Here is an 18,359-nt window from a genome sequence, read left to right on the forward strand (position 1 = left end):
TACAGAGATTTTTTTATAGACTCTAGTATATATCTTATATATATTCCCCTTAGAATATATCATAGTATGTACAACACCATACACCCCCAATTTATTAGAGATAGCAGTCACCCTGCACTGAGGAAAGGAGGTCCCATGTCATGACAAGCCTGTAGAGAGTACCACTGGTTCTGCTCTGGTGGTAGCATTGATGTGGAACAAAGATGAGTTTTCTGATGATGTATGATTTAGTTGCCGACATTCATCACATACATTGTAAGCGGCTTCTAGAGATTTATGTGTTTTGCCAAAATAGTGGGAACATTTTCTTGCTAAATTAATGTCTACAGATTTCATCCCAACAATCTGTGTATATGTCTAACATGAATCATCTTGTTTTTCTTTTAGTTTGAGTAGTAATCATCTATCAGATGCCTCCTGCATCCAGTTGGCATCTGGTATAAAGAATAGCCCCTCTTTGAAGATCCTTGACTTGTCTTGGAATTGTCTGTCCGGTCCTCGCCTCACTGACCTGATGGACGCTCTGTCCAGTCCCGGCTGCAGGATAGAGAAACTAGAGTAAGTATAAGTGATCAATATCCAGGCTTTAGTGCAGCCTCCATATAGTTCAGGAGAAATCAGTTCACATGTAGAGATCCTGTATCAGGTAACACGCGTGAATAACTGTCTGGCTGCGCACAGGCTCCCTGATAGACCCCCGTCCTCTGTCCTGCATGCGGCCAGCCTGGTATTCACACAATTATCTGCTGTACACTTCAGCTTCTTCACTTTTGTCAACTATCTTTGGAGAACAAAGAAAGACCAGCTGAGCATCTTGACCGGGCCCCCTTCTGTGCGGGCCCTATAGCAGCCATTGAGCATCCCTACTTACATTTTTACACTTATATACTCATATATTCATGCTCCAAACTGGTAGAAAAGGCATAATGAATCCCCCCCCCCCTTGGTTGAAATCACAAATGGTCTTTTTATTGCGTCTGTATTTTTATAATCAAAACCAAAATTGGATGCCTAAAGGGGTATGTTTCTTCTCACCAAGTTTGGTTTAATCAATCCCTAACAGAATAAAGAAATATTTCTTCAATTTATAGTTTTTTTTAAAAAAAACCCTACCTACATGCCCATAACTGTAAATAGGACTTACCTGCCCCCTAGCAACGGCCCTGTGCTGACATAAGATATGGCCGCTGCCGCTTGTAAGCAGCAGTGGCCGCACAGGTGCCTGGAATGAGGCTCCCTGGCCTCCAAACCTTCCAGGCATGCACAGTAGCATGCCGCCACTGCTAAACCCCCTTCATATAAAAGCAGCAGTGAAGCTATTGCCCATGCGCAGCAGCCGTCCTGCTCTAGTGAGGTGGCCGGCATATGTGAACTGCGCATGTGCTAGCTATGTATGTTCACATTTTCCAGGCAGGTTTGGAGGCTGGGAAGCTTCTTTCCTGGCTCCTGCGTGGCCATCGCGTGGAAAGAAGTATCTTATGTCAACGCAGGGCAGTTGCTGGGGGGCAGGTAAGCCGTATTTAAAGTATATTATGGGCATGTAGGTAGGATTTTTATTTATCGTGGCATCATATTCTGTAGCGCTTTACAAATCCAGTTGCATGTATTCTGAATTTTTTGAAGGTGAATTCGCCATTTGAGGACACAGGTTCTGGCATTCTTAATATTCCCGCACTCAAATAGTAACTCGTAAAAATTATTTTCCATGAGTATTGTAAATATTTTCTAGTTTATTCATAATCTACAGTCCTCATACTAACATTCCGTTTTTTGCATCTAACCCATTTTATCTTCTTATCTTACAGTTTGCGTAGCAATAAGTTAGCAGATACGTCCTGCATCCATTTAGCATCTGGATTTAGGAATAACCAGTCCCTGAAGATACTTGACCTGACTGACAACAATCTGTTTGGACCTAAACTCAGTGACTTGATGGAAGCTCTGTCCAGTCCAGGCTGCAGGGTAGAGGAATTACAGTGAGTATAGGACATATGTAAAGTAAGATATATGTAGGAAGGGGTTATTCATGGATTTGTTATGTTTTATGCTCTGCGCCTTTGCTTTGACCACATCTATGGTCTTGTTGGTAGATGAAGTGCTAAACTGATATCTCCACCTCCAGTTAGAGCACATTCTATGTTACTTACCTATGTTGTAAGTTCTGAATACTCTTCCTCAGACCCAGAAGACCTGTTCCTTTTTTGGTACTTTTCACTCATGTTGCACGTATTCTGAATTAATGGAAGGTGAATTTGGTGTCTGAGGACTCGGGACATAGTTGGTGTTTTTTTTTAAACACAAAAGAGGCGGTTACTATTGATGATTTTCAGAAGTTTTCTAATATTTTCTGCTAAACAAACAATCTACAGCCTTCATATGCATATCCTGTGTATGTGTCCACATCTGATCTTTATATTTTCATAGTTTTATAATCGTATTTATAACCATAGTATTGTGTTAAAATAATAGTTGGGGATTAGAGATGAGCGAGTATACTCCTCCGAGTATACTGCTCGGTCGAGTATTAGCATACTCGGACCGGCTCGTTACTCGGACAAGTATCTCGCCGGCTCGAATTCGAGCATTAAATTAATAAAAGACAGTGAAGAACAGTGTTTACACTGTTCTTCAACATATTACACATGTTTACAGATGTTTTACTTGTAAGAATACATTGAAAGAACACTATTCTTCACATTCCAGATGTTCGTGCACATCTCCGAACTTAGCGGGAGACACGAGCGAACATCTGGAATGTGAAGAATATTGTTCTTTCAATGTGTTCTGCACTTAAATGCTCCTGTGTTCACTGTTTTCACTGTTTTACCTGTTTTTATTCTTTTCTTCACTTTGCAGATGTGCGCGCGTGTCTTCCGATAAATTAGGAGACACGTTCGCACATCTGCAAAGTGAAGAAAAGAATAAAAACAGGTAAAACAGTGAACACAGGCCCATTTAAGTGCAGAACACATTGAAATAACACTATTCTTCACATTGCTGATGTGCGCGCACATCTCTGAACTTATCGGAGGACATGCACTAACATCTGTAAAGTGAAGAATAGAATAAAAACAGTTGAAACAGTGAAAACAGTGAGCACAGGAGCATTTAAGTGCAGAACACATTGAAAGAACACTATTCTTCACATTCCAGATGTTCGTGCACATCTCCGAACTTAGCGGGAGACACGCGCGAACATCTGGAATGTGAAAATGCTTGGGTCTCCCATTGACTTTAATGGGGCTCGTTATTCGGTACGAGCACTCGAGCATCGGGAAAAGTTTGTACCGAATAATGAGCACCCAAGCATTTTAGTGCTCACTCATCTCTATTGGGGATATTTTAACTCTAAAGTCTTAATCCCTTTTGTATAATAATCTGCTGTAATCACATACTCACATCAAATTTTCTTCTTACAGTTTGTCTTATAATGGTCTAAATGACTCATCCTGCATCCCTTTGGCTTCTGGAATAAGGAATAATCCCTCCCTAAAGATACTTGACCTGTCTTGGAATGTTCTGGGTGGCAATGCTGCATTTAACCAGTCTGATAATGAACTGTGTGGTCCTCACTTCCGTGACCTGATGAAAGCTCTTTCCAGTCCAGGATGTAGGATAGAGAATTTAGAGTGAGTATAAGAGATGTGCACAAGACGAGACATGACTGTGAGTATAAGAGATGTGTGCAGGAGGAGACATTGCTATAAGTATAGGTGATGTGTACAGGAGGAGACATTGCTATAAGTATAATTGATGTGCACAGGAGGAGACATTACTGTGAGTTGAAGAGATGTGTACAGAAGGAAACATTAATATGAGTATAAAAGATGCGTACAGGGGGAGACATTACTGTGAGAAAAGATGTGTACAGGAAGAGACATTACTGTGAGTATAAGAGATGTGTACAGGAGGAGACATTACTGTGAGTTGAAGAGATGTGCACAGAAGGAGATATTACTGTGAGTAGAAGAGAACCAAATACACAGATGAAGCAGCACTCCAAAGAGTTAGGTGAAAAAAGTGATGTTTATTCCACCAGTGATGCGACGTTTTGTCTTTTCCATAAAGACATTCTCAAGCATGAGAATGTCTTTATGGAAAAGACGAAACGTCGCATCACTGGTGGAATAAACATCACTTTTTTCACCTAACTTTTTGGAGTGCTGCTTCATCTGTGTATTTGGTTCTACTGCTGGAGGGGTTGTCGGACCCCTACGAAGACCTGCACCCTACGATTTTTCGCACGGTGACGCTCCAACCCTTGTGTTTTATGTGAGTAGAATAGATGTGTACAGGTTTCGGGGCAGCGTAAGACCGCCTTACCCTCTTCTCTCAGACACCCCAAATTATTTGAGCATGCGTGCACGTTTTGGTAAAAAAAGACAGAAGACTGAGATTCTGTTTTATCCTAAGTTCATGCTCTTAACTTGCCATACAGAAAAGAGAACTGAACTGCCTTTATTTCCTGATTACATAGCTTCTTATACCCATACAAAAAGGTGTGGTTACATACATTAAAATCATCATAATTTGGTTATAGCTAAGCATATATGTCTGGCCTCCGGCTCTTGCTGATTGGTCCTCAAAATTAGATCATGGGCTAGGGCAATCTCCTGTAGCCTGGAGGTTAGGAAATTGACCTTTGGTCCAGAAGCCGGCGCTATCTTTTGACTAACATCTGCTTTCCATCATCTGCTTTCCATCACAAAACTTGAGTTTCGCTGACAGTTGCATGTCTGGTTAGGGCTGATGTAAGGGAAAAGCTCTGTATTTCACAACAGACAAAGTACAAAATATAGGGCAAAGGGCACATGTATACAATCATAAAGCATATAATTATTATGGACACATAATCATTATCTTGACCCTCACAATTCCCCCCTAAATACTGAGCTTTTCCCTACACTTCGCTGCGATTCGTTTTTCCTGCAGGCTGTCCATGTGGTGGGGAAAATATTTGAGGGGTTTGTTAGAGATGCTATCTTGGAGTATCTCACTGTGCACAACCTTATAACCCAGCGTCAGCATGGGTTTATGAGAGATCGGTCCTGTCAGACTCATCTGATGGAATCTTTATGGAAGCTTGAGGAGTGGGCAGAGAAATGGTTGATGAGATTTAATGTAGGTAAATGTAAAGTTATGCACTTGGGCCAGAGAAACAAAAAGTATAATTATGTTCTAAAGAGTCAATTACTTGGTAAAACTGGAGCTGGAAAGGACTTGGGGGTATTGGTGGATGGTAAACTTAATTTTAGTGACCAGAGCCATTCTAGTTTGTAGGGTCATCAAAAAGGTGTGAATAGAATACTGTAATGCTATTGGCCATAACAACAGTTTAAATAAGAAAAATAGCTGAATTAAAACATTTAACTCTATAGCTGCTAAGTGGGCAACATACACCCCCCCCCACACACACACACACACACACCCCAGAACGGAGCTGTAATGCCGTTTTAGTTCTCTTGCTCAAGATGGCCGCCGTAGAGGAATATATCACCAACAATTTCTCCCTTTTGAGCTTTGCTGGCCTGTAATTCCATCCTGTGTGACCTCCTCAAACTCCAGGTACCCACAGGTAGGCTAAGCCCTTACCTGCTGGACTTGTTAACTCTTCACCAGATCCCCCAGAGGCCAGTCACTCAGTGGTTACAGGTCTGCACACTCAAAGCACATCACTGAGTTCCCATAGTTCATAGGTTTGTAAACAGGCAGCATCATCCTCCACTCCGGGCACTTCTCCTGTCACAGTTCTTACCTCCTGGATGGCCATCTGGAACATGGTGGATTTGATGAGGGGGACCACACAACCCGCAATAAGTGACGAGAGCAAAATCACAATCCCCAATATCACCCCCACTTAAAGGAAACCCTTCCAATCCCCCAACTACAAAGTGAATAACAAAGTTTCCACCCCAGAGTTTCTCTTTGGTTCCCTGGACAGTCCTTCAATCTTTTCACGAGCATGGGTAATGGATCCATAGGGGGCGATGTCATCAGGGATGTAACAAGCCACTCCCACCATCTTACAGACTCCTCCCTTCTCAGCAAAGATCATGTCCAAAGCCATCGGTTCTGGGAAGCATCTCGGATATAATTCACAAATCTCTGTTGATTACAATAAAAACAGTTAACCAAACCAACATTTTTGCTCATCGCTCTCTGGGTAATAATGGACTCTAGTCCTGCCCATATCTGATTGTGGGCCTTGTACTCATCTGGGACCCCCCCTTGGTGCTCCCACCGTATCTATATAAATGTTGTCATCTAGGTGCTTCTCTTAGACCTTCAGAATCCTTTGGGATTCTCTACCTTTTCTTTATGTGTCTGATCAACCTTATCCCTGGGGATCACGAGGAAGGAATGCACAAGTGTTATCACCGTACACTCACCTTCCCAGCCTCTAGGCCTGACCTGACTCTCCTATCCCCACAAATCCAGTACACATCAGACACTGCTATACAGGGTTACCTGTGCTGTCAATGTTAAAGGTCATTGTCTTGTTGCACCAACCGTAGGTAAAGTCTCCTACCCTGGGGGCATCCTGATCACCCCTATAGATACAGTGATAGTCATGGTTGGGGTGTCCCTGAGCATACAGTCAGTCAGAAGAGACCAGCTAGCAGGAAGAATAAGTAAGTTTGCAATAGAAAGCGTGGAAGCATGCCGGCTTCCCTCCTGCTTCACAGACATGTCATTGTTCAGCAGGACTTGGAAAGGACCATCGTAGCGAGGCTCCAGACTCTCTCTCTGGTGTGTCTTTACCACCAAGTAGTCTCCAGGCTTCAGGGTATGCATCCTGAGGTCTCTGTCTGGATCTGAAAAAGGAATCAGAAACACTTTTGCGGACCTTTTCCAAGGCCTTGCTCAGCTGTGTGACATGTTCCACCTGGTTTCCTGCCATCAGCTATAGGGTCTGTGGGAAATAGGGGCCTAGTCTGGGTGCACAGCCAAAACGTACTTCAAAGGGGGCAATCCCATTTTTCTGTTGGAGGTGGTCCTAACTGATTGGTGGGCAGCAGGAAAGCACTCGCCTGTTCTACACCCAGGAGGGACAAGGCTTCAGGTCTTTACTAGAGATGAGCGAGCACTAAAATGCTCGGGTACTCGTTATTCGAGACAAACTTTTCCCGATGCTCGAGTCCTCGTCTCGAATAACGAACCCCATTGAAGTCAATGGGAGACTCGAGCATTTTTCAAGGGGACCAAGGGTCTGCACAGGGAAGCTTGGCCAAACACCTGGGAACCTCAGAAAAGGATGGAAACACCACGGAAATGGACAGGAAACAGCAGGGGCAGCATGCATGGATGCCTCTGAGGCTGCTCAATCGCACCATTATGCCAAAATTATGGGCAACAGCATGGCCATGACAGAGTCACCGAATGAGGCTAGATAGCATCTAAAACATCCAATAATTGACCCTGACACTATAGGGGACGGCATGGAGAGGCAGCGGCAGCAGGCTACAGAGTCTCATGGCGACATACCCTAAATGGACTCAGGTTTCACCAAAGGAGTTGAGCAAGAAGCGCTGAAATGATTTCCTATGTGAACAAAAGGTTGACGGTATATTTAGTCGATAACACAGCATGGTGGCGACATAGTGACCAAGTTCCATAACGTATCTGGTGAAACACCCGAAAAATGAGCCTGACATAGCTCTTTTGATAAGGGGACGACATGTGGAGGCAGCCATGGAGACGACTTCCATGATTAAGAGCGACAGTATGGGGCATTCATATTGCGCTGCTATGATTGCAACTTCAGGTCTCCAGCATGGTGACAGATGGGCCGAGTTCCACTATGTATCTGGTGAAACACCTGAAAATTCTGCCTGACACAGCTTGTTTGATAAGGGGATGATGTGCTGCATATCCTCTCGTGCTCCAGCGTCTGTGGTATAGACAGTTGAAAGTTGCACATGGAGACATTGGTGGACGCTGTGGAGGATCGTGGAGGCGAAATGGACAGGAAACAGCAGGGGCAGCATGCATGGATGCCTCTGAGGCTGCCTAATCTTGGGATGGAGCTGGCGGTCCGCTGCCAGGCGAGCTTTTGCCTGTCCAAGCCCCTGTCTCTCGGCTCCTCCCCACCCAAAATGGGCCTGGGGGCCAGAAGCGTTTACTTTGAAAAAATTATAATTTTCAAAGCAGGCCGGGTCGTTTGAATATTTCACCTAGGAATAATGGAATAGCATAGTGGTTCTATTTTTAATTGTTTTTACGGAAATGGTTCCATGATTAAGAGCGACAGTATGGGGCATCCATATTGCGCTGCTATGATTGCAACTTCAGGTCTCCAGCATGGCGGCGACAGATGGGCCGCGTTCCACTATGTATCTGGTGAAACACCTGAAAATTCTGCCTGACACAGCTCGTTTGATAAGGGGACCATGTATGGAGGCAGTGAACTAGTAGTAGATTAAAGGTGCTGCAGTTAAAACTATGTTAGTTGGATCTTGGGATGGAGCTGGCGCTCCGCTGCCAGGCGAGCTTTCGCCAATCCAAGCCCCTGTCTCTAGGCTACTCCCCAAACAGCACTTCTAAGAACCTTTTGTATAAGATCAAGTGTAGTAGCGTTCTTATAAGTTTGGGATATGGCTTGAGGAAACGCTGAACTATGAGATTTAACACATGGGCCAGGCATGGCACATGTGTCAGTCTGCCGAGTTGCAGAGCCGCCACCAGGTTACGGCCGTTGTCACACACAACCATGGCTTCAGGTTCAGCGGTGCCAGCCACAGATCAGTCTGCGCCGTGATGCCCTGTAATAGCTCTTGGGCGGTGTGCCTTTTATCGCCTAGGCTCAGCAGTTTGAGCACCGCCTGCTGTCGCTTAGCGACGGCACTGCTGCTGTGCCTAGAGCTACCGACTGATGGCATCATGCCCACGGATGGTAATTCGGAGGATCTTGGGATGGAGCTGGCACTCCGCTGCCAGGCGAGCTTTCGCCAATTTAAGCCCCTGTCTCTAGGCTACTCCCCAAACAGCACTTCTTAGAACCTTTTGTATAAGATCAAGTGTAGTAGCGTTCTTATAAGTTTGGGATATGGCGGGTGAGGGGAATGTAAACATCTGCGCAAGAAGCGCTGAAATAATATCCGTAAATGATAAAAGTTTGCCAGTATATTTTGTGGATTACACAGCAGGGTGGCGACAAAGTTAACAAGTTTGATGTGGAATCCATGAAAACAACCCAAAATTCTGCCTGACACAGTTCGTTTGATAAGGAGACAATGTATGGAGGCAGCTATATGGACGACTTTTGGAGGCAGCTATGGCGATGACGTGGGGAGGTAGCAATGGAGACAATTTAATTTGGATAGTGCCTGTATGTGGCAGTCCAAAAACGTTTTCAAACCAGAGGAGCAGGTAGGTGGTCCTCCAGAAAAATTAAATAAATTGAGTGCCTGTATGTGGCAGTCCAAAAAGATTTTTCAAACCAGAGGAGCAGGTAGGTGGTCCTCCAGAAAAATTAAATAGATTGAGTGCGTGTATGTGGCACTCCCAAAAATTGCTTAAAACAGAGGACCGGGTAGGTGGCCCTCCAGAAAAATTAAATACATAGAGTACTATAGCTAGAGCCAGTTGGCCCTGGCAAAAAATAGCCAGTTTCCTATGCTTTAGTGTACAAAGAGGAGGAGAAGGAGGACAATGAGGAGGAGGAGTGCATACATTATTCAGGTTGAGCTTCTTTCACCTGGTGGAGAATGAAAATGCGGAGAAATCCAGGCTTTATTCATCTTGATAAGCGTCAGCCTGTCAGCGCTGTCAGTCGACAGGCGTGTACGCTTATCGGTGATGATGCCACCAGCTGCACTGAAAACCCGCTCGGACAACACGCTAGCGGCAGGGCAGGCAAGAACCTCCAAGGCGTACAGCGCCAGTTCGTGCCACATGTCCAGCTTTGAAACCCAGTAGTTATAGGGAGCTGTGTGATCATTTAGGACGATGGTATGGTCAGCTACGTACTCCCTCACCATCTTTCTGTAAAGATCAGCCCTACTCTGCCGAGACTGGGGACAGGTGACAGTGTCTTGCTGGGGTGACATAAAACTGGCAAAGGCCTTGTAAAGCGTAACCCTGCCAGTGCTGGAAAAGCTGCCTGCTCGCCTACTCTCCCTCGCTACTTGTCCCGCAGAAGTACGCCCTCTGCCGCTAGCGCTGTCAGAAGGGAGATACTGTTTCAGCTTGTGCACCAGGGCCTGCTGGTATTCATGCATTCTCACACTCCTTTCCTCTCCAGGGATGAGAGTGGAAAGATTTTGCTTGTACCGTGGGTCCAGGAGAGTGAATACCCAGTAATCGGTGCTGGAATAAATTCTTTGAACGCGAGGGTCACGGGATAGGCAGCCTAGCATGAAATCTGCCATATGTGCCAGAGTCCCAACGCGCAATAATTCACTCCCCTCACTGGCCTGACTGTCCATTTCCTCCTCCTCCAACTCCTCCAACTCCTCTTCTTCTGCCCATACACGCTGAACAGTGAAGGACTGAACAATGGTCCCCTCTTCTGTCTCGCCAACATTCTCCTCCTCTTCCTCCTCATCCTCCTTCACCTCCTCCGATATGCGCTGAGAAACAGACCTAAGGGTGCTTTGGCTATCAACAAGGGAATCTTCTTCTCCCCTCTCTTGTGACGAGCGCAAAACTTCCGACTTCATGCTGACCAGAGAGTTTTTCAACAGGCCAAGCAGCGGGATGGTGAGGCTGATGATGGCGGCATTGCCACTGACCATCTGTGTTGACTCCTCAAAGTTACTCAGCACTTGACAGATATCAGACATCCACGTCCACTCCTCATTGTAGACTTGAGGAAGCTGACTGACCGGACTACCAGTTCTGGTGGAAGTTGACATCTGGCAGTCTACAATCGCTCTGCGCTGCTGGTAAACTCTGGATAACATGGTTAATGTTGAATTCCACCTCGTGGGCACGTCGCACAACAGTCGGTGAGCGGGCAGTTGGAGGCGGCGCTGCGCTGCCCTGAGACTGGCAGCATCTGTGCTGGACTTCCTGAAATGCGCACAAATGCGGCGCACCTTCGTGAGCAAATCAGACAGATTGGGGTATGTCTTGAGGAAACGCTGAACTATGAGATTTAACACATGGGCCAGGCATGGCACATGTGTCAGTCTGCCGAGTTGCAGAGCCGCCACCAGGTTACGGCCGTTGTCACACACAACCATGCCTGGCTTCAGGTTCAGCGGTGCCAGCCACAGATCAGTCTGCGCCGTTATGCCCTGTAATAGCTCTTGGGCGGTGTGCCTTTTATCGCCTAGGCTCAGCAGTTTGAGCACCGCCTGCTGTCGCTTAGCGATGGCACTGCTGCTGTGCCTAGAGCTACCGACTGATGGCGCCATGCCCACGGATGGTAATTCGGAGGAGGATGAGGTGGAGGAGGTGTGGGAGGAGGAGGAGGCATAGTAGGCCTTTGAGACCTGGACCGAGGTAGGCCCCGCAATCCTCGGTGTCGGCAGTATGTGAGCAGCCCCAGGGTCAGACTCGGTCCCAGCCTCCACTAAGTTAACCCAATGTGCCGTCAGCGACATATAGTGGCCCTGCCCGGCAGCACTCGTCCACGTGTCCATGGACAGGTGGAACTTGTCAGAAACGGCGTTGGTCAGGGCACGGATGATGTTCTCTGACACGTGCTTGTGCAGGGCTGGGACGGCACATCGGGAAAAGTAGTGGCGGCTGGGGACCGAATATCGAGGGGCGGCCGCCGCCATGAGGTTTCGAAAGGCCTCGGTCTCTACCAGCCTATAGGGCAGCATCTTCAGGCTAAGCAACTTGGAGATGTGGACGTTGAGGGCTTGGGCGTGTGGGTGGGTTGCGCTATACTTCCTTTTGCGCTCCAGCGTCTGGGGTATGGAGAGCTGAACGCTGGTGGATGCTGTGGAGGATCGTGGAGGCGAAGATGGGGTTTTCGCACGGGAGATGTTTGGGCCGTGGTCCTGGGCAGGGGGCTGACTAGCAGATGACACAGGGGAAGGAGCAGTGGTGTGCCTGGCCGGAGGTGAACGGGCTTGGCCCCATTGAGTGGGGTGTTTAGCATTCATATGCCTGTGCATACTGGTGGTAGTTAAGCTAGTAGTGGGGGAACCCCTGCTGATCCTGGTTTGGCAAAGGTTGCACACCACAGTCCGTCGGTCATCCGGTGTTTCTTTAAAGAACCTCCAGACTTCTGAAAATCTAGCCCTCGCCACGGGAGCTTGACTACGGGCAACATTTGGCGCTGATGCACCAGCTCTGGCCCTGCCTCTCCGTCTGGCCCCACCACTGCCTCTTCCAACCTGTTCTGCTATAGGACTCGCCTCCGTCTCAGAAGCACTGTGTTCACCCGGCCTATCAACCCAGCTTGGGTCTGTCACCTCATCATCCTCCGATCCCTCAGTCTGCTCCCCCCTCAGACTTCCTGCCCTGACAACAACTTCACCACTGTCTGACAACCGTGTCTCCTCATCGTCCGACACCTCTTTACACACTTCTTCCACTACGTCAATAATGTCATCATCACCCACAGACTGCGACTGGTGGAAAACCTGGGCATCGGAAAATTGCTCAGCAGCAACCGGACAAGTGGTTTGTGACTGTGAGAAGGGTCCAGAAAACAGTTCCTCAGAGTATGCCTGTTCAAATGCCAAATTTTGCTGGGAGGGGGCAGACTGGGGGGAAGGAGGCTGAGGTGGAGGAGCTGCAGTCTGTGCTGTCTGGCCTTTGCTCAGATGCTTGGGCTGTACTTGGGTGAGGACACTGTGCAAGGAATGTGGGGTTTGCACTACAACTGAGTGATCTGGGATCTAGGATCAGCTCACTGGCCTTGCTGAGCAGATTGCTGGCTGCAGCTACCAACACATGAGGGGCCCCCCTCACAACTGAGTTTAACCGGGCCTAATTGGGGCCACTGAGGAGGCCACCATGTTCCTGGGCTATGACACCTGTGGCATGGACTGGATACTCAATAAAATGAAATGTCTGGTTCAGTGGGGTGTGCCTAGGGCCGGGGCAGACAGGATTTACCAGCTTAAGGCTATGGAATGCATCAATTGCCTCCTGACTAAGGGCAAATGGGGAAGAGGCAATTCAGTCATCAAGGGGCAACATCAGGCTGGAGGCAGCAGACCTTATCCCAGGCCTGCAGGAGCTGGCCAGGAGCTGTACCAGGTATCTGCCTGTGGCTGAGCAGTGGCCTAGGAAAACCACCTTCTCCTGGCAGTACTGGAGTTTGTCTCTGGAAACTTTGCAACCCTTCTGGAACAGAAAACGCATAAGGTCAATAAATGCATCCTGGGAAACAAAAACAGTAGGTCATCCGCATACTGAAAAGGAGAACATCCAGTAAGGGGCTAGTCTGCCAGTCTACTCCCTGTAGGGCCGTGGGGTATTGGCTGGGTGAGTTTTACCCCCCTTGTGGGAGTCTACATCAGGTATACTGGAATAATGAACTGGTAAAGGCAAATAGGTACTGGCAATTTTCATGCAGGAGCGCAGAGAGGAGAACATGTGCCAAATCAATAACAGTGAATAATTTGTCACTCTCGGGGACTGCTGCCAGTGTGGGACACTCATTGGCAGCTTGGAGATCATGGACCATCCTACATGTATCCAGCTGTTCTTTCTGGGTCTTTTTCTTGACTGTGAATGGGTTAAAATCATCACTGGGCTAGCAGGGGAGGGTTTGACAATAAGAGAAGCTGTCAGGGGGCATGTACTTGCTGACGTCCTCGTTAGTTACCGCCCCCCTATTAGAATATGGCCACTCACTTTAGTCACTTCAGTAATGTCTCCTCCCAGCAAGTGGAAGCACACCCCCTTGAGCTGGGCTCGTCTGGAATCAAAACTTTTGTCAGTCATACTTTGGAGTGGTCTGTGAAACACTGGTCTCTGTTTTCCTCTGTCTTTCAGTCACAGCGAGTTCCCTCTGTCGCCCCCCCTGTTTGTAAACTTGCACTTTCAAAGTCACTGTCTGTTCTCTCCTAAGCACAACACAGATCGCTTCAAGACTAGTTCTCAGACACAGATTACAAGCAGCTATGGAGAAATTTAGCCATCAAGGAATAAAATCTCTTTTTCTCAAATTCTCTACACATCAAAATCTCTGAAATGTCCCTTATCACCTGTCTCTTTCTCAACGGGCACTCTAAAGGATTCCTGTCACTCTGTCCTGGTCCGTCCGTCAAAGTCAGAGGCTCTAAGTGTCTATTTGAAAATCTGATCAAGTTTTTTTTTTTTTCTTTCTTTCTCTCACTTGTACATTTATCAGATCCTTTAACACATCCCAAAACTTTCAAACCTTCTACTACTTTTCAGCACAATGCTACCAGCCCTTCTGTTCCACCATATCGACTTGCACTTTTCCATCAGTCCTACTTAACTCAACAACCTTCTGTCTACTTACATCTTTCCCTTATCTGCACTGAACTATCGCTAGCGCCCTAGTGGTTCCCTCCAGGAGAACGTTCTTTTAATTCTAATTCTTCTAACTCTTATCATGACTCCGCCCATTCCTGGTTTTGTAAACCACACACTCTACAGGTCCACCCTTCCGGACCGGGTTGGCCGCCATTATAGGGCGGTTGCTGGGCACATGGTGCTGTCGCCATCTTGGTTCCGCATTTCACATCTCTATCTAAAAGCTTCACATATCCATATAGCACTTCCGCTTTTGCTGAACCACCATCTCCCTTCACTTCTGACCATCCTTCATCTTGCAATGCTCTGGCCACTCTGTAGTGAGCCTGAGCTTCCAATATGCCCTTATCTTCTAACACACCTCTACTTGTGGTTAGAATTTGCTTCCACATTGAAGGCTGCAGCCTTCCCTTTGAGGGCATATCAACATACTTGTACAACCTCACACAATTATTAACATACTTTTTTCCTTCCCGTTTTTCAACAAGCTTAACTGCAGTCTCTGCCCCCTCGGGGAGTGTATGCACTTTCTTAAACACACCCAACATCATGTTCCAAACAAGGTACACGTCGGTGTAGCTACTCACTCGACGCAGGGGCCCCGGCTCACCGTTGTGTGTCAGCAAAATAACAAAATCCCTACGCTACCAACCCTGATCACACACCCGTTAGGGTCACTTACAGCCCAAAAACCGCGCTTCCCTCGGTACCTTAACCAGCCGGTCTCCTAATGAGCCAATGCTATTTTCCCGGTCTCTAACCTAGACCGCCTTAATTCCCTTTCCCTTCCCTCCCCCGTATAAAATAATAAAAACAACCCCGGACACGTAACTAGTAGCTAGTGCCCCGTGTCCCCCCAGAACAGAGGATGTCTATCTGTACTATTCTCAGTCTGCAAACTTCCTCCCCAGCTTCTACAGAAGGGGGGCAGAGATTCTATATGTCACAATGAAGCCCTTTACTTTCACTTTCCACCCAGAGGTCTGACTCAGTGCCTGAGAGAATGAGGCGTGATGAATTCCAGTGACACACAGTAAGGAAGTGTCACTATACTAAAAATACATCAGTTCTGAACCATCCCAGCGATCACCGTAAAGAAAATGAGTCTCACCACTCAGACAATTAGCCCTTAGACCCAAAGAGTATCAGAGGCTACTAACTTATTCCACACCAATGATCACAGGGAAGTCTAACACATATATAATATGCATTAACTTACCGTGATTCAGTGAGGCCTCGGTCCTCTATTGGTGTGGACAAGCATTCGTCCCCTGTCCTCTGGTTTGGGTCTTCGGGTGTACGGTATCAGCGGGGATGGTCCTTGTTCGGGCGCCAATTTTCGGGGCAGCGTAGGACCGCCTTACCCTCTTCTCTCAGACACCCCAAATTATTTGAGCACGCGTGCACGTTTTGGTAAGAAAAGACAGAAGACTGAGATTCTGTTTTATCCTAAGTTCATGCTCTTAACTTGCCATGCAGAAAAGAGAACTGAACTGCCTTTATTTCCTGATTACATAGCTTCTTATACCCAAACAAAAAGGTGTGGTTACATACATTAAAATCATCATAATTTGGTTAAAGCTAAGCATATATGTCTGGCCTCCGGCTCTTGCTGATTGGTCCTCAAAATTAGATCATGGTTGCCATGCTAGGGCAATCTCCTGTAGCCTGGAGGTTAGGAAATTGACCTTTGGTCCAGAAGCCGGCGCTATCTTTTGAATAACATCTGCTTTCCATCATCTGCTTTCCATCACAAGACTTGAGTTTCGCTGACAGTTGCATGTCTGGTTAGGGCTGATGTAAGGGAAAAGCTCTGTATTTCATAACAGACAGAGTACAAAAATATAGGGCAAAGGGCACATGTATACAATCATAAAGCATATATTTATTATGGACACATAATCATTATCTTGACCCTCACACAGGAGGAAACATTAATATGAGTATAAAAGATGAGTACAGGAGGAGACATTACTGTGAGAAGAGAAGTGTACAGGAGACATTACTGTGAGAAGAGATGTGTACAGGAAGAGACATTACTGTGAGTTGAAGAGATGTGTACAGGAGGAAACAATATGAGTATAAAAGATGAGTACAGGAGGAGACATTACTGTGAGAAGAGATGTGTACAGGAAGAGACATACAGGGAAACTTTATACATGGATTTTTATGCTCCAAACAATATTATAGCTATGATATATACTTCAGACTCCATGTGGTTATGTCACCTCTCTAGTGATCTCTTAGTAATAAAAATAATATTTAGAAGAAATGGGAAATTCAGTTAAAACATAAGGAAACACACTCAAGGAAACACAAAGAAATCTGTAAATTGTATCCAGCTTTTAGTCTCTCTGCTTTATCCCAGATATAAGATTCATTGTTTTCTTGAGGGTGTAGGGACTACCTAAAAAGTAGCAAAACCATTTATAATCTCTCCATGTACCAGAAAAATGCATCAAAGTCCTTTGGAAACTAAAAAAATCATTGATACCTAGCAAAGCTAAAACCGCTGGTTTCTTGCAAAATACATGGATGAGACTTCTATAGATCTGATACACTGTGTTGAGACTGTAAGTTGCTGCAAGTTATCTCAGTCTCACTTATGAGAAAAGATTAAAACAACTAGATTTATTTAATCTCAAAAAGAGATGTCTACTAGGGGACATGATTAATATATATAAGTGGTCCATACAAAATATATGGTGGAAAGTTGTTTCAGATAAAATCAAATCAAAAGACAAGGGGGCGCTGTCTCCATCTGGAGAAAACAAGGTTTTATCACGAGAGGGGACAGGGCTTTTTTACTATGAGAACTGTCACTCTGTGGAATAGCATGCCTCAGGCGCTGGTCACAGCAGGGACAGCAGAGAGCTCCCAGAAGGGTCTAGATGCATTTTTACATCTAAATAACATTGATGGTTATGTTTAGAGATGAGCAAGCACTAAAATGCTCGGGTGCTCGTTATTCAATAGGAGCTTTTCCCGATGCTCGAGTGCTCGTATCGGATAACGAGCCCCATTAAAGTCAATGGGAGACCCAAACATTTTTTTACTAAAAGAGAACATTAAAAGAACAGTGCAGAATAACACATTACAGATGTTTACAGATGTTTTCCTTGTAAGAGCACATTGAAATAACACTATTCTTCACATTACAGGTGTCCGCACGTGTCTTCCGCGGAACATCTGGAATGTGAAGAATAGTGTTCTTTCAATGTGTTCTGCACTTAAATGCTCCTGTATTCACTGTTTTTAATGTTTTTATTCTATTCTTCACTTTGCAGATGTGCGCGCACATCTCCGAACCTATCGGAAGACACGAGCGCACACCTGCAATGTGAAGAAAAGAATAAAAACATTAAAAACAGTGAACACAGGACCATTTAAGTGCAGAACACATTGAAAGAACAATATTCTATACATTCCAGATGTTCCGAACAACTCCTAACTTAGCTGGAAACACGCGCGAACACCTGGAAAATGAAGAATTGTGTTTTTTCAATGTATTCTTTCAAGGAAATCATCTGTTGAGCCAAAGGTATCCCCCAAGAGAGGGAAGGGAGGAAAGACTATCACGAAAAATGAATAAAAGAGTGAATCTTTATTGATGAAATATATTTAAAAACATGATATAGAACAACTTGGTAGAAAAAACAAGATGCGAGACACACACAGCGGTGATGCACAGAGAAATTGCAGTCGTACACCGAGACAGCATACGGAACATTATGGGAAAACCTTACATATATATGTTAATTTTCCCATAATGTTCCGTATGCTGTCTCGGTGTACGACTGCAATTTCTCTGTGCATCACCGCTGTGTGTGTCTCGCATCTTGTTTTTTCTACCAAGTTGTTCTATATCATGTTTTTTTAATATATTTCATCAATAAAGATACACTCTTTTATTCATTTTTCGTGATAGTCTTTCCTCTCTTCCCTCT

At 45.8% G+C, this 18,359-nt stretch overlaps 1 protein-coding gene across 4 annotated transcripts in view; it reads left to right on the forward strand.

The window, feature by feature from the left end:
• Positions 1–18,359, forward strand: part of LOC140128358 (NACHT, LRR and PYD domains-containing protein 12-like) — a 118,429-nt gene that overhangs the window by 72,636 nt on the left and 27,434 nt on the right. For all 4 annotated transcript variants that reach the window (XM_072149996.1, XM_072149998.1, XM_072149999.1 and 1 more), the window contains 3 exons: positions 388–558; positions 1,806–1,976; positions 3,420–3,629. In XM_072149996.1, the coding sequence (XP_072006097.1) occupies positions 388–558; positions 1,806–1,976; positions 3,420–3,629 (552 nt within the window). The remainder of the gene's footprint in view (positions 1–387; positions 559–1,805; positions 1,977–3,419; positions 3,630–18,359) is intronic.

The sequence above is a fragment of the Engystomops pustulosus genome, chromosome 4 (genome assembly GCF_040894005.1).
Source record: "Engystomops pustulosus chromosome 4, aEngPut4.maternal, whole genome shotgun sequence".
In the NCBI taxonomy this organism is placed as follows: Eukaryota; Metazoa; Chordata; class Amphibia; order Anura; family Leptodactylidae; genus Engystomops; species Engystomops pustulosus.